At 40.2% G+C, this 25,605-nt stretch overlaps 1 protein-coding gene across 2 annotated transcripts; it reads right to left on the bottom strand.

Annotated features, from left to right (window-relative positions):
- Positions 1-480: 480 nt before the first annotated feature.
- Positions 481-24,616, bottom strand: LOC134661788 (nucleolar complex protein 4 homolog). 2 transcript variants are annotated; one of them, XM_063517976.1, is made up of 12 exons: positions 24,422-24,616; positions 24,245-24,353; positions 22,655-22,860; positions 16,008-16,138; positions 14,959-15,110; positions 13,516-13,713; positions 13,140-13,311; positions 11,568-11,731; positions 9,997-10,020; positions 9,678-9,765; positions 8,808-8,913; positions 481-628 (listed from the first exon to the last, which is right to left on the bottom strand). In XM_063517976.1, the coding sequence occupies exons 1-12, from the start codon at positions 24,563-24,565 to the stop codon at positions 494-496; spliced, it is 1,629 nt and encodes a 542-aa protein (XP_063374046.1). In that variant the 5' UTR covers positions 24,566-24,616; the 3' UTR covers positions 481-493. The 2 variants fall into 2 exon arrangements, with proteins under 2 accessions (XP_063374046.1, XP_063374047.1); XM_063517977.1 differs by lacking the exon at positions 9,997-10,020.
- Between the last annotated feature and the right edge of the window lie 989 nt (positions 24,617-25,605).

Consider the following 25,605-nt stretch of genomic DNA (forward strand, 5'->3'; position numbering starts at 1 on the left):
CAGCTCGCTGAGCACTGAGCGGACTGCCGAGCGAGATCGCGGATATATTTGTTATTTAATACACATAAGAAAACATCTATACGTATAATCATCATTTTCCTCGCGTTGTCCCGGCATTTTGCCACGGCTCATGGGAGCCTGGGGTCCGCTTGGCAACTAATCCCAGTAATTGGCGTGGGCACTAGTTTTACGAAAGCGACTGCCATCTGACCTTCCAACCCAGAGGGTAAACTAGGCCCGTATTGGGATTAGTCCGGTTTCCTCACAATGTTTTCCTTCACCGAAAAGCGACTGGTAAATATCAAATGATATTTCGTACATAAGTTCCGAAAAACTCATTGGTACGAGCCGGGGTTCGAACCCGCGACCTCCGGATTGCAAGTCGCACGCTCTTACCGCTAGGCCACCAGCGCTTCTAAATCTATCTATACGTATAATATAACATCAAAATAAATCCGGTTAACATCTAACAACATATCCACATAACTCAGTTTTACTTAAAGTCGGGGATCAGATGCCAGAACGTGTTGATTTTCCAATCCTCCTGATCCCAGTAGCGCGTGGGCGGCACGTACACAAAGTTCAGCTCTATGGTCTTGAATCGCTTCTTGAGCTCCCCTTCGAATTGCTGTGACGAAAAAATAGTTATTTGTACAACAAGAGATCAAAGTTTGATATTTCTTCGAGTGCTTATTTTGAGTCCCGTGCAAGCGAAAGATTCTATAATAGATTCACGAGCGTAGCGAGTGAATCTAATTTAGAATCTTGAGCGTAGTAAGGGACTCAAAAGCGCACGAGATGTAAATAACTTTGATCTCGTGTAGTACACAACATTTTTCACCTCAGCAGTGAGAACATATTAGAGAACCCGAAAAATGTATTCCTTCTTCATCACTTACCTCTATTCACTCATGTTTTCTTAAGATATACCAACAATTAAATTTTCACCTCAGCAGCTCGAACAAGGGTACTTTGCTACTTAAAAACAGTGAGCAAAATCGCATTTTGCTCATTTTGTCTCACTCAGTGAGCAAAATACGATTTTGCTCACTGTTTTTAAGTAGCAAAGTACCCTTGTTCGAGCTGCTGAGGTGAAAAAGATTTTGGTCTTGAAAGGGTACGACTGGTTCTCCTTGCGCTCGCTCACTCTTAGGTATTTGATGAATAGGCTACGTGACTAATTTTTTTTTATGGTATCAATCGATCGGGTTTGTTTTTTTAGGATCAAATGTCTATATGGGACCCATTGCATTAAAGTAACAGTTAAGTGTCTTGAGAGAACGGAGGTCTTCTTATAAAACACCGATGAGGAGGTATTTACTTTATTTGATTTTACAATTACGAGTTTAATTCAATATAGTTTAGAAGCGCGAGGGTGTACCGGTACACCGAGCGATTCGGAGCTCACGTGTAGCCTGGTCGCTGGATGCGAACTAGATGAGGACTCGATGAGAACTCGATGAGAACTCGATGAGAACTCGATGAGAACTGTCTTCCGCTGGTCGGGATGGCCGCTTATATTCATCCCGAAACCGTGGGGATGCGTTGTCTGGAGTCACGTAGGCCATGAGAAGTTTCTGGAGCGTTTATGCTGTCGCTGCCATTAAGATAATGAAGAGTCGATCCCGTGGGAGCGGCATTAATTGACAACCGCCATAAAATAGGTGATGCATTACATACGCCTGTACTTGTATCAAAGGGTGCGTTTGTTTATCCCATTAGGTGCGTCTGCATTCCTTCTATCGACGCTGAAGATAATCTTTAATGTCTTGCCGTCGGTGTGTTGCTGGAGGTCGGGGATACGTGGGAAGCGTTCCTTAACTCCTCCCCCCTTAAGAGAGAACTAAGGGTGTAGCTTGTTACGCCTGTGTTCTCGATGCTGCTGCGGCGTTGGGTGCACTTGAGGTATATGGCGCACCCGATGAGGCACATAAATATGCTTATGCTCCACACGCTGGGTATCCAAATATGTTGATGTATGTTTGATTTGATTGTTGATTCTAATGGCTTCAGGTGTATTTGTAAATCTTCATCCGTATATTGGATCTTATCTGTTTTTTGTTCTAAGTGCATCTGTATCTGCTGGACTTCTTCTTTGAATAGATTGTTGGTTTTCGAGATCACTTTAGTATATAGGTTCGCCATCTGTAGTTCACAGCCGGGATTAAGGTGTAGTTTATATGGCCCTTGGATGACTTCGTAAAACGTTTCATTGCAATTGATGGTTACTCGTTGTGGTCCTCTTGAGTATAACAGGAAATTGCCGTCGTTTATTGTTGTGATAGCTTCCTCTTCTTCTAGTTTCGTCGTAAGGCACGTGTGGTTGTTTTTGAGAAGCAGAGCTTGATGGATGCAGTCAGGTGTTTTATTGGAGTCCTTCCACCAAACGTGTTTGCAGACCATCATGGTTTTCTTAGCTTTGCATTGTTCAGCACTTGGGTAGGCGTACCATGAGTTTTTAATGAGGATTGAAGGTTTTTGGATTTCGAGGATTAGACCATCATGAGTCGGGAAAGGGATGAGGTTGTATGCATTACCACTTTTAGCTTTAATTTCCGCTATTTTTGCAACAAAGTGTATGACATTACTAACAGTGTAAACCATAATACGATCGACTTCTACATTGTTTGCCTCCTCAAAAATGTCTTTACAAGGTATTCCTGGCTTAGCTAATGTTATGCCTAACTCTAAGATATTAATTATATCTTCCATTAATATAAAAGTAGTTAAAATATCAATATTTGCCTTATTAGTAAAACTTATGTTGTACATAGTGTTTAAACGCTTCGTAATGCTTTTAAGCCTTAAGTCAACTTTGTTAATAGTTTCGTTTAAGTTGTTAAGTAATGTTTCTTGGTTATTTGTAAGGGTTTGAATGTTGTTATTAATTTCTTTTAAATCATTCGCATCAGGGTTTCCAGCTATAAATTTAACTATTGTTCCAAGACCATCAATGAGGCCGCGTTTGGATCGACCAACGTTTTGGTTCATTAATCCTTTTAATCTTCCTAATAAATGCGTATATAGACTGTTAATGTGGTTATTATCAGTTTGAACTCTATTAGACATTAATTTGTTAAGGATATTAAGGATTTCGGTTAGGTTACATCTTTTGGTTAGATATCTGTAGCCTTCTATTTCTGAAATTGGTCCTATTTTTTCGAGGTATACGCCATTGGGATTTTCTAACTTCTTGATTAGGTAGGGTTGACTACCCTGGACTTGGAGGAACCTGTAACAACAACAGGCCTCAATTTATTTGCTGCTCGTCGTTTACCTCGACTATCCAAATATATTTTTGGGGCTTTTGTGTCGCGAATGTAGGTTTTTCGGCGAGTACAAAATACGTTAGCTTGTTTATTAGTGGTTGGGAGTTTTTCGTGAGTTTCGACTATTGGGGCTGGTAATTCGGTATTCTTATTATATTCGTCTGTTCTTTTTATTTGAGCATCCCGTTTTATTTTGTATATATAATCGTAAACCGTTTTTAAATGTTCTCTATGTTTTTCCAATAGAGTATTTAACAACTGTGAATTATGGAGAAAGTTAAACAAAGGTTCCGTTTCAATATGTCCAAATAAGATTTCATGTGGAGTTAATTTTGTGTCTGATTGTATCGAGCTGTTGTATGCTATTAATGCGAGTTTCATTTTGTCATCGTGCGGTAGTTTATTTTTATATTGTTCACTAAGCAATCGACAATGTTCTCTCAACGTTGAGTGGAATCTTTCGACGATCCCGTGTGATGCTGGATTATAAGGCGTAGTGAAATTAATCTTAATGTGATATAAATTAACTAATTCCTTAAGTAGTGCGAATTCTTTTCCTGCGTCAGTCGTTATTTCTGCAGGGACACCATAGTGTGCAAAGTAAGAAAGAAGTTTTGACATAACTGTTGAGCTATTTTTATCTTTTAATCTTTTAACTACTGCGAAACGAGAGAATCCGTCTACTATAGATAAGTAAAGCTTGCCTTCAATATCAACAACATCGCAAAAAATATGATTAAGTGGTCGCAAAGCTATTGGTGGCAATAACATTGGTGGACGCATTGGATGCCGTTCGTATTTGCCTGCCTTACAAATAGAGCAGTTATTAATATATTCGCGGATATCGGACATAATATTTTTCCACCAATATTTCCTACTAATATGCATTAAAGTTTCGGTAATACCGCGATGATTCGTTTTTCCTTCGTGATAACTTTTTATGATATCGATTTGCTTTTCCTTTTCAACTACGGTTTCCACTATTTCAGTACAACGAGTTATACGAATTTGAGGATTATGTTCTTTAGTGAGGATCTTTACCATTTCTTGATATAATTCATCTACGTAAAAGAAAGCGTAATAGTGAAATAATAAATAATAATATAGTGAATTATATAAGAGGTCGCGTAATATTAAATCCATTAATCGTTGAAATGTAGCCGGAGCGTTTTTTAAACCAAAAGGCATGCGTAAAAATTCCCAATGTCCGTGATTAGTTGAAAACGCAGTTTTTTCGATATCTTCCTCGTGCATTTCTATCTGATGGTACCCACTCGCGAGGTCTAGCGTAGTGAAGTACTGAGCTCTACCTAATTTATCCAATATTTCCTCTATATTTGGCAGAGGATATTTATCTTCGATTGTCTTTGCATTTAATTGCCTATAGTCTATGACCATGCGCCATTTAACCTTACCGGATGCGTCAGGTTTTTTAGGTACAATGTGAACAGAACTCCAAGGGGAATTAGACTCACGAATAATGCCATTTTTAAGTAACTCGTTAACTTGTTTGTCTATTTCCTCTTGTTGTTTTGGTGGTTTCCTGTAATTGCGCACATAAATGGGTGTATCATCTGTCAAACGTAATTTATGTTTAACTGTATGGGTAAAGGTAAGTGGCTCTTGACCCGTATGAAACACGTCTTTAAATTCGTGTACTAACTTGGTAATTTTAGCTTTTTCTTCCATATTCATGTGATCCGTTCGAATCGTTAATTTACTAGCTTCCGTTTTGTTTATTTTAACATTGTCTAATACTTCCGATACAGATTTTAATCCATTCGGTATTGGTTGTAAGAAATTATCAAAATTATTTTTGAATTTTTGGGGCCTAGGACTTAGGTTTGTGACACCTAATCTATATTTGCCATCTATCACTGACACTAATGCACAATTAATGAGGACGGTGTTTGTCCCGATTTCAGGGATAAAGTATTCGCCGTCCGGTTTGTTAGATACACATGTAATTAGATTATCCGAGAGCGGATCGATTTTTGAGATTTTCTCCGGATAGTCTATGCTAATTGGAATTATTTTGTTTGGCATGATAAGTTCACACTTTTTTGGATGAATTATTGCGTTAAGCTTTAAAATCAGGTCCCATCCTATCATTCCCGCATATTTGGGGTCAAAGTCATAGATCAAAAATTCATGTTCTATGTCTTCGCCTAACGGGTATAATTTTAAATTAATAGCTCCTCGATGTTTTGTTTTACTATGAGCAGTCGTAATTGTAAACTCTTTATCGATAACTTTATTATTAAAATTCCTATTAGACTTCAATATTGATGATCCAATAAGGCACCTATTACTACCAGAATCTATTAAGATTTTTCCTCCCCATTCATCTATAGTGATATATGGGAGATGATCTTTATCTAAATAATTTAATTTTACGTCAATTCGTTTTGTGGTCCTGTTTCTTGAAAAAAATCATCGCCATCATACGTGTTGGGGTCATAATTATGTTCGTAATTACCATTATGTTCATTGGTATTTATTTGTGTATTAAAAACTTCTACCGGTCGCGGTCTTGGCGGACGATTTACAGGTCGCCTACTAGTCGCGGTTCTCATTGAAATATCACTATCTAAATGGTCAGTTAATCTTTGAGGTTGGTGTTTTGGCGGGTATGTTTGTCGCCATTGTTCCGGAGTTGGTCGCGGTTGGTTGGCCCAATGCATTTGATTGTTGTTGTTATTTAACTGCAGATTAGGATAAGATATTTGTGCGAATTGGTTAGATTGGTGTTGATTTACACGGTTTTGATTGAAATTCGGTTTTTGTATAGTATGTTGATTATAGTTTTTATTATTATAGTTAAATCTTGGATTAGATTTAAATGATTTTTCTTGTTTTCTCTAGAAGTACTCGGGGTGGACTTCTAACTCGTGTTTTAATTGATTATACGCGTCATCAAAAGTGGTGTGTTGCGCGGAACGGATTAATCGATCAGTCGCGATATCCAAGTGTTTACATAATTGGTCGATGCAAACGTTCTCCAAAATGGCTGTTGCTTGCGGTGAATCCGCTTTATTTTTCGCTGCGTACAAAAGTTCTTTTATCAGCAAATCCTAGAGCACTTTCGTTAGGGAACCGTTTAATGCGAGTGATTTCAGAAAGAATTTGTTCTATACTTCTAGTGTCACCAAATTTAGACCTTAAGGAATTTACAATTTCTTCTACCGTGTTGTTTGGCATGTGAGCAATTGCTTTAATTGCTTCCCCGCGTAACTTGCTTTTTAATATAATTGGAAACAGGGCCCTTGCGTCAGCGTCTGCTGCTCTAGCTAACATAGTAACTTGATTTAAAAAGAAATCTAAAGTTTGTCTATCACCTTCATATTTGGGCAAATATTTTTCGATCGTAGTATGATTCAGAGCCATTTTGATATAAAATTAATTAAATCCTATCAAATATGAAATACAGAATGGAACTCTTCTTTTTTTTTTTTTAAAGAGAGAAAAAAAAAATAGTGGAAATGCGTACAAAATAATTAGGAAAATGAAAGGAAAATGTAGGAAAACTCACAGGGTAGCCGCCAGTGCGATGAGTACTGTGGTCTTCATAAGGCAGTGGTCGAATCTCTTCAGGTTGAAACCTTCCAGTTCGCGCCGACGATGTGTAGCCGCTGCTCGCTGGGAGACTCGCCCGTCGCTGTCACCAGTTAGGTGTCTTGAGAGAACGGAGGTCTTCTTATAAAACACCGATGAGGAGGTATTTACTTTATTTGATTTTACAATTACGAGTTTAATTCAATATAGTTTAGAAGCGCGAGGGTGTACCGGTACACCGAGCGATTCGGAGCTCACGTGTAGCCTGGTCGCTGGATGCGAACTAGATGAGGACTCGATGAGAACTCGATGAGAACTCGATGAGAACTCGATGAGAACTGTCTTCCGCTGGTCGGGATGGCCGCTTATATTCATCCCGAAACCGTGGGGATGCGTTGTCTGGAGTCACGTAGGCCATGAGAAGTTTCTGGAGCGTTTATGCTGTCGCTGCCATTAAGATAATGAAGAGTCGATCCCGTGGGAGCGGCATTAATTGACAACCGCCATAAAATAGGTGATGCATTACATACGCCTGTACTTGTATCAAAGGGTGCGTTTGTTTATCCCATTAGGTGCGTCTGCATTCCTTCTATCGACGCTGAAGATAATCTTTAATGTCTTGCCGTCGGTGTGTTGCTGGAGGTCGGGGATACGTGGGAAGCGTTCCTTAACTTAACACAAAAGTCAGAAATTGTAGTCAAAGGCCGACAGTCGCACTTCACTCGCGAAACGCCCTATACAAAACGGCCAGAGGCCGTGACGTCATCGCCCATCTTGTAGTATGGACAAAACAAGAAAATTGCGTTTTTGTCGGTGAAATATTGCGTTTATGTATATAGTTGCTATACAATATTTTTTTGGATGAAATGTAAGGAATGGAATGGTACCCTTACTTTAATCGTTTTTGGAATTAAAAAAAAACTTAAATTTTGAAACTTTCAGGTCCTGTAATTTTTCAATATTTTATTTTAATATCCACATTATTGTGATAAATTGCTCGTTTGCTATCTATTTTACTAGATTTTGTTATAAAATTCAACATGTGTCATCATCCCTATTAATTATACTGGACTGTAATAGGGTTGTTGACACATGTTGAATTTTATAACTAAATCTAGTTAAATAGATAGAAAATAAGCAATTTATCACAATATATTGGAAACTAAAACAAGCAACAACGGTTGCACTCCGGGAGTGCCGATAGAAGTGAAAACTCACCTCACTATGTTACCGACGCCCGGTAACACGATACATACGTTTAGCGGAGGTATTCTATTTATTTATTATATATTATTATCATTCTCAAATAAGATCACACTTTTTCGTTGACATGTTTATGTCCGCAACATAAATGTCAAATAACATTAAATTTTTATTTATTGATTTAAATGCTATTTAAATTATGAGTGGCCATCTAAACCTTACGCCCCTTACGGTCACGTGATCGCCTTACGCTGTCTCGAGTTTATCATTTTTTCCCCACCTCAATAAGTGCCCAGCGCCGCTAAAGAAGTTTTCACTTCAAAAATATATGGGAATAATGAAAAAATACAAGACCTTCAAGATTAAAAAAATTAACTTAATAATGGTACCATTCGATTCCTTACATTTTATTTAAAAAATACTTTGACCATCATTTGTGACTTTTGTATTTCTTTAAGACAATGGGTCCCCTCATACGGACATTTGATCCCCAAAACAACCCTGATCGACTGACACTATAAAAATTGTCAAATACTCTATCTAATACCTTTAAACGAGCAATTCTTGTTTATTTATATATTTATTTATATATATATTTCGGGGATCTCGGAAACGGCTCTAACGATTTCGATGAAATTTGCTATATGGGGGTTTTCGGGGGCGAAAAATCGATCTAGCTAGGTCTTATCTCTAGGAAAACGCACATTTCCGAGTTATTATATGTTTTCCGAGCGAAGCTCGGTCACCCAGATATTTGTAGTGTATCTACGTTATACGTACCATTTCGTCGGACAAAGATGGCGGCAGGTCGGGCGGTTTGGCCCCGCTGTCAGCCAGAGCGAGCACCTTCGCTGCGCTCGCGCACACTTCTGGCGTAAAGTGTTGCCTGTAACACAAATATAATAAATATGTATGTCAATATTATAGGACATTCTCAAGAAGGCTGTATTGAGTTTTGCTTTATTTTATATTATTTATATGTTTTTAATTTTTATTGGTTGCCCTGAAAACCAGCGCCATGGCTAAAGACGATAGTCATCGGCATATGCTGAGTGGCATCCATTTTGGTGTCTTGTATTAAGTAGAATAAGATACTTTTACTATAGGTTAAGCTTGTACACCAAATAAACCATTTCTATTGTAGGCACTCAGACTCAGACGATATATTCCTACTAATATTATAAATGCGAAAGAAACTCTGTCTGTTTGTTATTTCTTCACGCTTAAAAGCTGAACCGATTTAGATGGAATTTGCTATGGAGATAATTTGAGGCCCGAGAAAGGGCATAGGGTAGTTTATATCAATCATACATAGAAGGGTAGATTATGACAATCATAAATAATCCCTTACAGGGATTCGATCCCGGGACCATCGGCTTCATGAGGGTCACTACCGACTAGGCCAGACAGGTCGCCAAACCACAAAATGGAGCTCACATACTTATGCTCCATGTACATAAGGGCCCTTTTCTGATGGCCACCCCACACTAGTGTCTTTTGAGCGTCGTCGGCGTCTAGTCAGCGCTATGCAAAATGGCGTCGCTGCACAGTTGCGCCAACGTTGCGTCGAGCAGCAGCCATAGAGTCGGCTAGACGCCGACGCTCGGGAGACGCTAGTGTCGGGGCTAAATGACAGCTTGTTAAACTCACTTTAGGGCGGCGATCTCCCAAAGCGAGGACTGTATGGCGTTGGTCGCGTTCGCTCTCGACTCTTCCATCTCGTACGGGTCTTGCGGCACTGAAAGAGACGGCACATTCATAATAAGACTGTCGACTACTACATATACTTAAACTCTTTAAAAGGAATAGTGGACGAAAGCTTCTACATACAAACGTAGTAATTTTTTTAAATAATCAGAAAACGATACTGAACATGCCCTTAAACGGATCCCCACATTTTTACACCTTGTATACGCAGTAAAGCTAAATAAAAGTGTGTAAAAATATGCTACAAATATGAGCTACTTACCATTCTGAACTGGCAATCGAAAGACTTGGAAAAGAAAAGCTCAATATTAGGAGCCGTGTCGCGAGTAAAATGCCGCGCGAAGCAACTTGGTTCTGCGTAGATAGGGGTCGCAAAACCGTGCGTATTTTAGAAAACCGGTTTTTCGATTTTTGTGCAACAGCAAAACCGGGTTTCCGGTTTTTTCGGTGATTTCGATTTTACATATAATTTGTAAAATAAGCAAATATTTTTAGGATTAATGCTTTATTATTAAGTCTTCCACGACATTTCTATTTACCAAGACCATCAAATTCCATCAATAAAGTTTTTAACCTCATGGTCAGCAATTCTGAAACGGAATGCCTGAGCAAAATATTACGTGACAACGGGGTTGACATAGTCCTCCTTCAGGAAACCGCACACCGCTGCGCTGCTTGCGAGTTGGGTATTAACCCAACTCGCTAAACGAGGTAAGTTACAAGGGCTTTGATTTGGTTGCGGCCACTACATCAGCTGAGGATATAAGAAATCTGATGGGGGAGGCGATCATGGACTGGACAGATAGGAACAACACTTTCTTAGCCATTTCTTAATTAAGGCAAAGGAACAAAGAAGAAGAAAACTGTACATAGTAAATATCGCAAGATTGACTTTTGTTATTATTACTACAAACAACATTTTTAACTAGAGATCAACGAACGTTCCTACTAAAATGTTATTTAAACTACGTAGTACAGGAAATTAAGAGATATTTAATGAAAATAGTAAGCAGTTTTTATACATATAATACGTATACGAACTTCGTATAATGTATTGTGTTGTTCTAAATATAATAACAAACTCTGAAGTAATTATTGCTCATCAAAATAATTAAACTATATTTATAAAACTGTAAAATCGAAAACCTCGAAAAAGACTTTAAAACCTTATTAAAGTCAAAACCCGGTTTTGGCTATTGGTTGAAAACCCGGTTTTTCTGGTTTTTTCGATTTCGGTGAAACCGGGTTTGTGACCCCTATGCGTAGACTTGCCTCGCGGCTCAACGGACGAGGCACGTATGCGCAGACCAGACCACCTCAACTACTAGGAGCACATAAGGCAATAGAGATCTCATACTCAAATATATAAAAGTCTTTCGTCGCTTTATTTTGACGACTGGTCTGGCCTAGTGGGTGCCTACCCTGGGTGGGTACCCTGCCTATGAAGCCGCGGTCCTGGGTTTAAATCCCGGTAAGGGCATTTGTTTGTGTGATAAGCACAGATATTTGTAAAATTACAATATTATCCCAATAATTATCTTGTTTCCGTGAATGTTGTCAAAACTGAAATGTAATACTTATAATACACACACTGACAATCCAACCTCTAGACTGAGCTTAGGCCAATTCTTTCATGAAACCGATGCTGCCAAAAATACGGGGGTGCGGGGGGACGAGGTGAGCGAATCCCGTGCCGTGATTGGTCCGTTCAAAGACACGGACCAATCACGGCACGGGATTGACTCGAAGATGGAGTAACGCTACCGTATGTGTGGCAGAGGGGGTAGCGCGACTATGCTATGTCTAGAGGTTGGATTGTCTGTGAATACACACGTATGGCAGGCTGGTCGCTCTTCAGCATTCTCTTGAGCCCCGGGTGCCGGTGCAGCATGTTGGCGATGAGCCGCAGCAGCTCCTGCGCGTCCTCGGGGGAGGCGACCAGCGCCAGGCGGGCGAGCCGCTTGGCGAACGACGCTATCATCGCCTCGGGGACGCGGCTGGAACAGTAGGCTACATGACACATTTTCATTTATGGTATCAATCAGGTTTGTATTTAGGATCAAATGTCTATATGGGACCCATTGCATTAAAGCAGCGGTCGGCAACCTTTTAGCAGCCAAGGGCCACATAGTAGTTAACGAAGATGACGCGGGCTGCACTTTGGTAATATTTGTGACTTTAGCAGACATTGTCGTTCGTCAGTATTACATACAAAATAGCCAAGGAGGCTGGCAAGCGAGAGTTTGGCGGGCCGCTGGTTGCCGACCGCTGCATTAAAGCAATACAAAAGTCAGAAATAATAATCAAAGTCCGACAGTCGTACTTCCCTCGCGAAACGCCCCTAACAAATCGCTATGTGAACGTGACGTTAAGGTCACTGAGAGCGCATCTTGAAGTATGAACAAAACAAGAAAATTGAATTTTTGTCGGTGAAATATTGCGTTTATGTATATAGTTGCTATACAATCTTTTTTTGGATAAAATGTGAGGAATCGAATGGTATCCTTACTTATTTCGTTTTTGAAAGTAAAATAAAACTTAAATGTTGATACTTTCAGGTGCTGTATTTTTGTATTATTTCCATTTTTTTTAATATCCACAATATTGTGATAAATTGCTCATTTGCTATCTATTTTATTACTAGATTTTGTTATAAAATTCAACATGTGTTATCATCCCTATTCACTTTGGTTATCATCATCATCATCACCCTGCCCTTTTGTATCAGTGCAGTCCATATACTTACGTGGAGCCAGGCGTGGCTCACTCCGCGATTTCGTCGCGTCGCTACATGTACAGTCAGCAGCAGAAGTTGCTAAACGGGCGAGGAATTCAAAATTACCTTGACACGTTCTTATTCTCTTAACAATACAGTCGCGTCAAGATCATTTTGAACACCTGGGCCGCTTAGCAACTTCTGCTGCTGACTGTACATGCGGCCCACAACAATTTAAAATTTTGGTGTCTAGTCATAGTAGTTGCCGCGCACCGCTACGGAACGGACGCCGGCTTGCGTTTGCGCCACCTAGCGGTCATATCTGTCGTAATAGACGCGTTTTGTTAGAGTGAACCTTCTGTACCTAGTACTATTATTTATTCTGTGGTGGAGCTTACAAACACGTCAGTAATATGTATGAGCCGCCTCTTGGACCGCGTGGCGAACATGTCCGGCTCAAACATGTCGTACAGCCGGTCTTGTATGTCCGGGAAGTCGATGTGCTACCTTATTGTAGTAGTGTAGTGTGTATACTTACGTGGAGCTAAGAAACGCGTCGGTAATATGTATGAGCCGCCTCTTGGACCGCGTGGCGAACATGTCCCGCTCGAATATGCCGTACAGCCGGTCTTGTATGTCCGGGAAGTCGATGTGCTACCTTATTGTAGTAGCGTAGTGTGTATACTTACGTGGAGCTAAGAAACACGTCAGTAATATGTATGAGCCGCCTCTTGGACCGCGTGGCGAACATGTCCGGCTCGAACATGCCGTACAACCGGTCGTATATGTCCGGGAAGTCGATGTCATGCTCGGTGACTAGTTCCATGATGCCGCGGAGGGCTATCATGCTTATGGCGGAGCCTGAGGAAATAGATTTGTATTAATTATGGAAATAAAATCGGTCGAGTAAAGTTTTGTCAATAATTTGAAATTTCTGTCACAAAGGGAGATTTTTATGAGGATAGTTTTTCTAAAATTGATAGTGGGATGATTATGAATCGTGTAGCCAGCAGCGGGACTCGTGGTTAACTGTGTACGACTGGCTCACTGTAGAACATTACTTACCGCAATCCAAGCTGTCGCACAAGAAGTCGGTAGCTAGCACCGGCTTGGTCAGATACGGCATGATACGGTCGACCAGCACCACTAGAGCCCTGCGGTGGTTCTTCTCATTGGCCCGGAGAGGCCATTGCATGCAGAAGCCCCAGCAGCGGTTGATGTACTTCTTGCAGATGTCCGGGTCGAAAATGTCGGACACCATTTCTATAGAAAATAAAGTGGATTAATTGACTAATAAGTAAACCTTTTCATATCCATAGCCCAGTATTTAGTCGATCGCTTTCACCCAATAGGCTGATTCATTTAAGATTCCGTCAATTTTCATGAGGAATCGAGGGAACTCCTCAAATCTTAAAGGCATACATATAGTGATTTTTGTATTTTTATCAACAAATCAAGCATATACATTCAAAAAAGTGACATTTGATGAAGTGGAACTGCTGATGATGATCAGAACGGAACTCTTCAACGACGCATAGTACACGTTTGACGATTTGTCCTCTTCGTTATGTTTGTTAAGCAAGTTAAGTTTTTAAGCCACATTTTTGTCAAGCTCGAGTTCTGAAGATGGGATTCATGAGGAATCGAGGGAACTCCTCAAATCTTAAAGGCATGCATATAGAGATTTTTGTATTTTCATCAGAAAATCGAGCATTTTCATTAAAAACTGTCGCATTTGATGAAGTGGAACTGCTGATGATGATCATAACGGAACTCTTCAACGACGCATAGCTCGCATTTGGCGATTTGTCCTTTTCGTTATGTTTGTTAAGCAAGTTAGGTTTTTAGGCACATTTATGTCAATCTCAAGTCCTGAACATGGGATCCATGAGAAATAGAGGGAACTTCTAAAATCTTAAAGGCATACGTATAGAATTTTATATATTTTCATCAGAAAATCAAGCATTTACATTACAAACTGTGGCATTTGATGAAGTGGAACTGCTGATGATGATCAGAACAGAACTCTTCAACGACGCATAGTACACGTTTTGTGATTTTGAATTTCGATTTTGACTTGGACTGGGCCCCGGACTCCGGACTCGGACCCGTACTCGGACTCGGACCCGGACTCGGATCCGGACACGGACCCGGACCTTGACCCGGAAAATCACTATGGTACTTAAACTAAATATACCACTATGATTACCATAAAATGTATACATATACTTGGTCAACCAGATCTTGACAGTAGAAAAAGGCGGCAAATTTGAAAAATGTAGGCGCGAAGGGATATCGTCCCATAGAAAATTTGAATTTCGCGCCTTTTTTTACTGACAAGATTTGGTTGACCAGCTATATTACCAAATAAAGTATAAGCGCCGTTAAGTGGGTCCAGGCTAGTAGTTAGAGAAGTCGGTTTTTTTCTATGAAAGATTATTATGTTTCTGTTTTGTATAATTTTCACACACAAATAAAGGCCCATAGCGTTATTAGTAATAAACTTACGGTCTCTCCGAATAAGGTAGTTATCCTCTGGATAAATCTTCTTCTCGTGGTACCTCTCGGGCTGTTTGGGTCGCTCCTTGTTGTTCAGGCCCGGTTTCATGATCATGTCGAATAGATCCAGATAGTTTTGTACGTAGACCTCGCTCGGGGACCTACGGGCGGGAGCAAATACCACGTGACTTGGCTGTGCTTTTAAATTCCATACAGGGTAACAAAGGTATTTTTATTGATTGTATATCTTTTTATTGTAAATACACTAATTAGGGCTTGTGGACAAATCACGCGAGGTTGATAGTGGAGGGGGGAGGGGGACACGAAAAAATCACGAGGGATCACGTTGGGGGAGGGGGGGGGGGGGGGGGGGGTGTATAAGGAGATTTCAGTAAGTAGTCAAAAACCTCACCAAATATCACCAAGGGTTTGTAGCCGAAAACACCTCGCGTAATTTGTGCACAACCCCTTACTTTGTCGTTTCTTATTTGTAAGTTCTATGTTTTATTAGTTTTTATTCACAGGTAACATATGATAAACCTAACAATAATATTGTTATATTTATCTATACACTAACGGCGTTATTCATAAACGTCTGCTAAGTTAATCAGCTGATGATCATCGTTTGCCCCTCTCTATGGCATAACGACAGATAGGGACAAACGACGATCATCAACTGATTAAGTTAGCAGCTGTTTATCAATAATCTAAGTACCTGCGACTGTTAGTCCAATATGACTTGTAAGTTGGGTCTCTATTGTTTCCCATAAAGCTTTAAGGTATAATGTATTGTTTGCCCGCATTTTCGTTTGTCATAATTTATTTGGTTCAGAAACGCGTCACTTTTCAGGATTACCATAAAACAAACCTAACCTATTTATAGGATAACCTTACCAAAATCTTGAAAAGTTAACGGTTTCAGTTTTATGACTAATGATAATATGACTAACAATACATTATGACTTAAAGCTTTATGGGAAACAAAGGGACCCCCTTGTAAGTAGCCCTGTGTTTACCTCTCCTGCCGTCTATATATGCCCTGTATGTATATAACTCACTTGTTATACTTCATATCAGCGAGAACTTTCAGCGCGTTCTGCTGAAAGTCACGGTACTCGGCGTACGACTCGATGTACCGTATGAAGACGCTCTGTGACTGCTCAGGGTCGAGGACCACTTCGAAGATACTCTGGAAGGGATGATAGCGATGAGATCGCGGCCACAGAATAAATAATAGTACTAGGTACAAGATTCACTCTAACAAAACGCGTCTGTTACGACAGATGCGACCCCTAGGTGGCGCAAGCGCGAGCAGGCGCCCGTTCCTTGGCGGTGCGCGGCCACTACTATGGCTAGACAAGTAGACACCAAAATTGCTGTGAACCGCATCTACTTGTAGGTACTTCTAGTGACGCGACGAAATCGCGGAGGGAGCCACGCCTGACGGCTTGATTTCAACCCCCGACGGAAAAAGGACATACACAACTATTTCAATTAGGTTCGTGTCTCTTAAACCTAAAATACTCGCACCGTGAAACGCGAGTGCTCGCGTGGGGAACATTTTCCCGCCCAGTCTTGTAGGAATGCAGTCTTGTTTTGTATGGAGTTTGAATAGAGAACCTGTCGCGCCCTTTCCTCTTAACATGTGTATCTGTGTTTGTACGTGGCTTCGTAGCTCCAAAAGAGATTGAGAGCATTCGATAAAGCATTGGTGGTACGGTCGCGTTCACAAACATCTTAACAAGTCTTTGTCCTAGTCTCGTATCCCGTATGGCGTTAATTTTTGATATTTAACAAATTAACACATTATAATATCAGTGAAAGAATAAGGATCAAAGTGAAACATGGCGTTCTAACCGTTTTAATCTTCTGTCGAAAGATGGCAGTAAATTTACTGTGGCTACATCTTATACCTTTAAACGAGCAATTCTTGCATATTTATTTATTTATATGAATATATATATATATATATATATATATATATATATAATAAACGAATCTGCATCGGGGATCCAGTCAGATTTAGATCGATGGGTGGCCGCCTTGGAGTCAAAGGGCATGAGAATAAGCAGATCAAAGACCGAGTACATGCATTGTAACTTCACGGGCAAAACCTCATCCCAACTGATAACCATCTCCGGAGTGCCCCTGAAGAAGGTCGAGTCGTTTAAATATCTAGGTTCTTTGATCACGTCAACAGCGTCAACCGAGCCCGATATCGAGAATAGAAAAAGGGCAGGGTGGCTGAAATGGCGTTCCCTCACGGGCGTCCTGTGCGACCCAAAGATCCCAATCAAAACAAAGGGTACAGTATACAAACGGGCAGTTAGACCAGCCCTGCTCTATGGATCCGAGTGCTGGACCATGAGACAACAGGATGAACAAAGAATGCACGTAACGGAGATGAAGATGTTGCGCTGGTCGGGGGGAGTTACAAGGCTGGACAAAATAAAAAACACGTACATAAGAGGCACCTTCAAAGTCGCAGACATTCGGAACAAAATGCGCGAAAGCAGATTGCGATGGTTCGGACATGTCCAACGCCGTAGCGACGACCATATTACAAAGAGTGTAACCACCGAAAGTGATGGAGTCTCAAGGGGAAGGGGCCGACCGCTGACAAACTGGGCTTCGACCATCAAAAAAGACCTACTGACGCACGGCTTGACGCCGGATATGACAAAAGACCGCCAAAAATGGCGCCAGAGTGTTAGATGTGCCGACCCCAAGTAAATGGGATAAGGCAAGGATAATGATGATATATATCGGGGATCTCAGGAACGGCTCTAACGATTTCGATGAAATTTGCTATATGGGGGTTTTCGGGGGCGAAAAATCGATCTAGCTAGGTTTTATCTCTGGGAAAACGCGCATTTTTGATTTTTTATGTTTTCCGAGCAAAGCTCGGTCTCCCAGATATTAATCTCTAATCATCCAAAAATCATGCTTCCAATGACCCCGTTTCCTCCTACGTCATGCTACCATCATCCGATGTCCAGACCCCCACCCCCCCCCCCCCCCCCCAATTTGAAATGACGTAATTTATGAATAGCCCCCTATCAACAATAGACCGGCTAAAGGGGGGTACAGGTCCAAGGGGTGGGAGGGTGTTATAAAACGCATGTCAGTTGGATGCACGTCAATATGCAAGCAATCAATATGTCTGGGACACGCAGTCGTATTGTGAACTGCAACTAGGAGCGGTGGGAGGTAAAAGGGGAGGGAGGTAAATAGGGAGGGGGTAATAAACACTTCGTTCTTAATGATACATATTTAAAAGCATTAATTTAGATTTGTTATTTTTGAACGGCTACTATTTGTTGTTGGTGTGGTGTACATTTTTGTATTTCGCTAGGGCAGCCATGCTCGTACCTTGAAACCCTTGCAACGCTCAAGATTCAACAGTTTGATGTTAAAAGAATGAGAGAGTTACAAGGATTGAAATATCACAAAATATTGTAACATCTGCTAACATGTCCTACATACAGTATATGTATTTTGTATTTTGAAAATATTCAGTGAAAAGCGACTATGTCTATGTACATATTACCAAACTTCAATAAATTTTATACATAAATCCCGAGCTACTAATTTGTACGAGTCGGGGTTTGAACCTACGACCACCAGGTTTAACGCGCCTTCCCGCTAAGCTCTGTGCTTTTATCGTCAATAATCCGCTTAGCTCATACATGTAACACTAAGTATATAAAATCGCACTGCAATGCAAAGCAATAAAATAGATCGCTTATATCAATATTCGCTTGAGCCGACAGTTAGCAGACTTAGATATGAGCGCCGATGGGCATATAGCCGGCGGCGGCGCGCCGGTCAAAATTGGTCGGCGGCGGCGGCGAATCGGCGGCGTGACCTTGAGACACCTTCGATTAATGAAAACAGAATCCAAACCAAAATTTTACCGAAAAAACATGTTTTTGCTGTAAGAAATTGATGAAATAAATGCATTCTTTATTTTCAAGGATAATTTATTGAATAATGGTACGAAAAAAAAATGATATCGTATAAACTGTGGATAAGCGGTATCGCGCGGCATCAGAGGCGGTCTTAATCTTGGCGAGGCTCTGTCCGGAAGATCTTAGCGAGGCCCTTATCTTTTGTGCTAAGTTAAAAATTGCGGATTGACTGTACGAGGGGCGTTCAATAAAAAGTGAGAATGAGTATGTTATATACAACTTTTATTAAATGTTATTTTATTTTTCGACATAGTCACCTTTTAGCATAATACACTTAGTATATCTTTTTTCTAAACTTAATCATAGAGAAAAAAATACATAGAGTGCTCACTCCATACATCAGTTTTAGTACCAAAAAGACTATTAGCATCTAGCATCGAGTAGCGGAACTATCAGTACTGCTACTTGACAATAGATGTAGCACCGACCGGAAAGTCTTATGCTGTTGAGATAAGACTTTCCGGTCGGTGCTACATCTATTGTCAAGTAGCAGTACTGATAGTTCCGCTACTCGATGCTAGATGTAGACACTGAAATTAATAGTCTGAACTGATGTATGGAGTGAGCACTTTATGTATTTTTTCTCTATGACTTAATATTCCATTTCTAAAAAAGGTTTTATCTTGAGTACTTAAAAAATCTTGTACTGCAGCGACTACCGCGTCGTCGTCTTCAAATTTCTTGCCTCTTAGGTATTTCTTCAATCTCGGAAATAGGTAGAAATCACTAGGGGCGAGGTCTGGTGAATACGGAGGATGCTTAAGGATATCGAACCCAGCATCACGTATTGCAGCCATTGCAACGGCGGACTTGTGTGCCGGTGCATTGTCCTGATGGAACAACACAATTTTCGAGAGTTTACCTCGCCGTTTTTCACGGATCTCATTGCGCAATGTTGCTATTTGTTTGGCATATAAAGAGCCCGTAATAGTGGCTCCATGCTCGAGATACTCAATCACTACGACCCCTTTACCATCCCAAAAAACAGAGCCCATGACCTTATCGGCAGATGGGCCCACCTTGAATTTCTTCGGAGTTGGAGATGATGGCCTTTTCCATGTCATAGACTGCAGTTTCGTTTCAGGGTCGTAATGATGGAGCCATGTTTCGTCCATTGTTATAAATCGCGCCAAAAAAAGTTCCCGGTCTTGCTGTATCAGGTCCAAAGCTTCTTGACAAATCTCGACTCTAGTTTGTTTTTGCGTGTCAGTAAGCATTCTGGGTACCCAACGCGCTGATACCTTTTTCATACCCAAGCGTTCATGTAAAATATTATGCACGCTCCCCGTTGAAATCTTTACATTTTCAGCAATAAAACGAACCGTGACACGACGATCCGTCAAAACTAAGTTTTCGACTTTTTTCACAATTTCTTCAGTTACTGCTGTAGTAGGGCGTCCGGAGCGGGGGTCATCCATGGTCGATGTTCTTCCACTTCTAAATTCGGCGCACCAACGTGTAACTGTCGAATACGGAGGAGCATTAGACCTTAAAGTGTCCCGTAAATCTAAATTGACTTGCTCCGTAGAAAAATTTTTCAAACACAAGTATTTAATAACGGCGCGCAGTTCAATTTTCTCCATTTTCGCTAACGTACTCAACAGCATCGCAAAGAAATCGCCGTATTTTTTTTTAAAACAAAAAACAGTTAGTTTTTTTTTTCATGGCAATCAGCTAGGTAGATTAGCTTTACCGGCCAGTATTTACTTTCCTAATATTTAAAGAGTTTGCATCTCATTCTCATTATATATTGAACGCCCCTCGTATCAGAGAAACGTCTTGTCGACAGTCCAAAGAAAATCGAGCTCCGTCATTAACCAATATCGACCCAACAAAACCGATTTATGTCAAAAAGTGAGGTCCAACGCCGAGCTCCATGTGCCGAACACCAAAGACTTGATTTCGACGCCTCCCAATGCGAGGCCAGAGGATGAGCTGCAGGTAAGTATACAGCTAAGAATCGAACGCCAAGTGTAAGCTTGGCTAACGCCCGAACGCCCGGAGCTCCGATTGCGGCGCGCTTCTGTGCGAGGCCGAGCTGCAAGAGAGCAGAGCGAGGGTGAAGGCCGATAAAGACTGAAGCCATAGTGTTAAAGATCTGGAGCTTTCCTGCAGGCGCATCCGTGCGACGCCAAAGGGCGAGCTGCAATGGAGCTAAGATCGGATAAGGACCAATGCTCAAGCGTTTTAAAACAGGCCGAAAGTTGAGCTCCAAACAGGGCCAAAAACTTGCAGGTTCAGATAGCGGCTTAATTCCATGCGAGCGATGCAAGGCCAAAGATTGAGCTGCGAGAGAGCAAAGCTTGAAATTTGAACAGTGACCAAGTTTAATTGAGACCCGATTCCGCGCCCTTCCGTGCGAAGCCAACGGCCGGACGTTTGAACGTGGAAACGCTTAATATCTCAAAATTAACCCCATTTTATACCTTTTAAAGATGGTAATGCTTGCAATGGTTAAAGTAGCGGTAAATGACGAATGGTTAGCTGGCAAAATTAGTTATGCATTGGATCAGTAATCCAAAGATGTGGGTTCGTGTCTCACGTTAGCCAGAGTTGATCACAGTTAATTTTTTCATTATGATTGACATATATCTAGTGTATATATATAACCTATAAATTGTAATGTGGAACGTTCCACAATAAAAATGGAAGGAAATCAGTATATCTATTACAAGCATATTGATGTTAAAATTGATATTAAATAATTTCGTTTCTCCAAGACTAGTAGCGCGGTTACTAGATAGATAAGTTTGCATTTGCCTTCGATATTTTTGAATTATACGGGCCTAAAATACCTTTTGAATGCCTATAAACTATTGATCTAAACTCGATTAAAAATATATTATCTGATTCTGAAAGTAGTAGTAACTACCAAGGTCACGCCGATGCCACGCCGATAGCGCAGCGTCGGCGGCGGCGGCGCGAAAATTTTGTCGGCGGCGGCGGCGCGCCGGCGCGGCGCTCATATCTATTAGCAGTAGCAGTAGTTTCAAGTGTCTTTTGATGGGGATTCATTAGAAAATCTATATATAAAACATGTTTTACGTAACCAATGATTGGGCTGAACTACAAACATTATAAGTGACAGCTACTCCATATAAATACGTTTTTGGAAAAAAATATTTTTGGTACAAGCTTATTATCGCCGACTGTACTTTTGTTATCACAGGCAACTAATACTCATCGAGACAATACTAAAAATCCCAAACACAATTAGGTTGCGTTGTTTCATCACAGAGTTCCTATGGCCACCTCCTGTCTCTATCATCAGATCAGGTCGATGGTCCATAATATTGCCTTGTCACCCGACTTACATACCTATGCAGGTATGCCAATTTTCAGCTCATACGGAAATCGGGTCAAATTTAGCTTCTTAAATTTGACCCACACTCACTAACATTGATACCTACATACTAACAGGGCGTGATAAATATAAGTTTGTCATGAATTGTCATACGGACCACATAGCAAGAGATATACCTTTAAATGATGATTTTTTTGTATAATTTATTAATTTCCTAATAAGTTGACATATTTTGATAGGTAATGTTGTATAGTGTGGGAAAGTAAAGAAAAAAAACATAGTAATTAAAAATAAATTAAATTCTAATCATCATATATCATAGTAATAAATGTCCTTTTGGATACCTGCATATTAATCCACGAGCGATCAAAATATACGATGTAGATCTACATCATAATGCATTTAAGGGTTAAGTTATTCTGTAACTTACATTGAGCCGCCACTCCGGGAAGCATATAATCCCCTGCTTGGACAGTGTCGGATTCTCCCCCTCGACGGCCATCATCTTCAAGCAGGAAGACAGCGCCTGCTTGCGCGAGCTTTCCTCGCCGCGGCTCATGCAGGCCAGCGCGCGCTCGAACGCCAGCTGGTAGTTCTCGCGGAGCCACCGCACGTGAATGAGGCCCGGGTTGCCACCTGTACGGACGCAATATTATACAAGGTGCTCACGAACCCTAAAAGATTTTAACCACGCATTTCTGAGGCGAAAAGAAGGACTTTAGTGTTATAGAGTCTGTGTGGAAAGAGAAGAGTCGTGAAATGTATGGGACCAATACATGTACGACTCTTCTCTTTCCGCACAGACTATAAGTTTAGGTCAGTTTCGCCCAAAAACATTTTGTTTTAAGTTGTACATGTATTTGTGAAAAAAAAATTAAACCCTACTTTTTGCAAAGTGTTTCTTGTCATTTTTTTTATTTTTAATGTCCATCAATAAGGTTATTTAGACTATACTTAAGTCCCATTGTGGCAACATGGCCGTCGAAAAGGGGTTTTGCACTAGGTAACAATAAAAAGATGTTTTTTTTATTTTTTATTTATATTACCTCAAAAACTAGGGGAATTCCAGAAAAGTTCATACATTTTAGTCTTTAGTGTGGATTAAACACTGCACTCATGTCCCAGAAGAGTAAGACAGCACAATATAAATATGTGCAAACAAGTAAGATAGGTAGATACATTCAATGCAGCATCCTATCCCAGACTGCCTGGATTTGAAAGAGATGGCATGATAATCAATAGTGTTGCACTATGTCCTGGATGACCTAGAATTTCTAGAAACAACTCTGGCAAGGAGCAATCAATAATATGGCAGCCATACTTTTATAAGACACATATTATTTTACCAGGGACTTAAAATTCATTTTTTTACTGAAAGTAATCATGGAACACACCTTTACCTCTAAGTGCCTATTCCAAAGTATTTTTAATCTTTATTTTGACAAATATAAATTGCTTTTGTCTTGTCATGTTTTAATTCATAGGCGGCAAGAGGTTAAATTTTGATGTATAACGAGACTTATAAAAACATTCAATAACACAAATTTAAAGAATTATAAAGAATAGTTGGTAAAGTATAGTTTTTAAGAAGCCCAAGTAACATTTGAAGCAAGTCCACGTCTAAACTGCTATTTTATAAAAACTATTCCAATCCTAATAAAACTAATAGCCTTAATCTTAAAAAAAGGAATTCCTAATGACAACAGTTAGTGCCCTAAAACGGCAAAGTTGTCTTGTTAAAAGTTACAGAATATATAGCACTCTTTTAAAACATGAATCTCTACAGTTCAGCATTGAAAACAAAACAGTGCTCCTTCAACAAACTTCTAACCTATAAAGAATGCAACAAGTAGATGCTAGTCTAGCTGTCAGAGTGCAACAGCATGAGAAAATCAATACAGCTAGTCTAGACAACCTAGATGTTTACAAAAATAGTGCCCGGGATAATCAATAAGTGAAGGGAAGGTTATAGACAAATAACCTTACCTTCAAGTGTCTTGTTTAGAAACAAAATACTTACCGTCTGGGCCTGTGCCTTTGCCTTGTTCGTACATTTCACCGCGCTTTAGCAACGACGTGAAGATCAATTCTACAGTCAACAACAGCGGTGTATAATTCTTCTCTTCTTTCTGCAATAAAATAACACCATTACAGAACCAATCTAAGCTTAAACAAAGAGCAAAAACACCTTACTTACGTTAAACATCTCCAAAACTTCACACAAAACATTCGCATTTTTCTTGGATTCGAGGATCAGTTCCGCTTTAGCGAATAGCTCGTTCGGCACTTTTCTCGGCTTTTGAGGCCGAGAGTTGAAGTGGAAGATGAGTGCAGGACGCATCTCGCAGGCGGTCGAAAACAGAATGACCGGTTATTTATCTGGTTATTTGCCGACAACAGTGGACGCAGGATTTCGCGCACACCGCGCGCACGTTGCGTAGTGAACTGTCGCTGTCAGGTCAGCTGTCATTGCTCGGCACAGATAAAGAATAAGAATATATAAAAGCATCGAGTAATCGGTGCTTCACAAGTTCACAATCGATTTTTATTAACGATGCTCGGAAGAAAAATTCGTGCTATTCGGAGTGGTATTATTATACAGCGGGAAGGGTTTAGAAATTTAGCACTATAATTTAATTTCCTTTACCTTTTACAAGTAAATTTTAGTCTTTCAAAAAGAAGGACGGTCTATACGAAGAAAGGTAATTTGTGAAATAATAAGCCCAATAATGACGCAATAGTTTATTTTACCACATCTCTTCATTCAAGTTAATACAAGGCATTCACAGTTTAGTTACTATCACTAGCGCCGTAAGCAAAAACGTACTAAGTATGAAACAGTTATCTACAAAAAATCTTTAAATAGGTACGTAATGCCCGTTAAGGCGTAGTTATTCTAGTCAAAAAGACAATACACAAACGATGTTTAGCATTTTTGTTGGCCGTACATACTCAATACGTTTTTCCTAAACAGCGGACTAACGCTACACTTACTATAGCTACATTATATAATTTTGCGTGGAATATCTGTAAATTTATAGGATTTATGTAAGCGAACAATAACATCTTGAAGTTCGAAAGCCCAATGCAGATATTGCCTCAAGAAATTAATGATCAGTTGTGTTAGAGAGAGTAAGCCTGATTTAGATCTCATTCTACCTTATAGCTGCATCCTGTATCGAGGGTCTACCATACATTCCAGGCTTTATTAGTCACCTGCAATAATATGTTACTCTTAGAAGGCTGCAAAAATATGTAACACGCTCTTATGGCTCTACAAATAAGTGCGTGTCAGATATTTTTGGGGCCTTCGTTGTTTAACTTATTATTGCAGGTGACTTATAGCGTGAAATGAAAATATAATCCCATGCATTGATACCT

The sequence above is a fragment of the Cydia amplana genome, chromosome Z, assembly GCF_948474715.1.
Source record: "Cydia amplana chromosome Z, ilCydAmpl1.1, whole genome shotgun sequence".
In the NCBI taxonomy this organism is placed as follows: Eukaryota; Metazoa; Arthropoda; class Insecta; order Lepidoptera; family Tortricidae; genus Cydia; species Cydia amplana.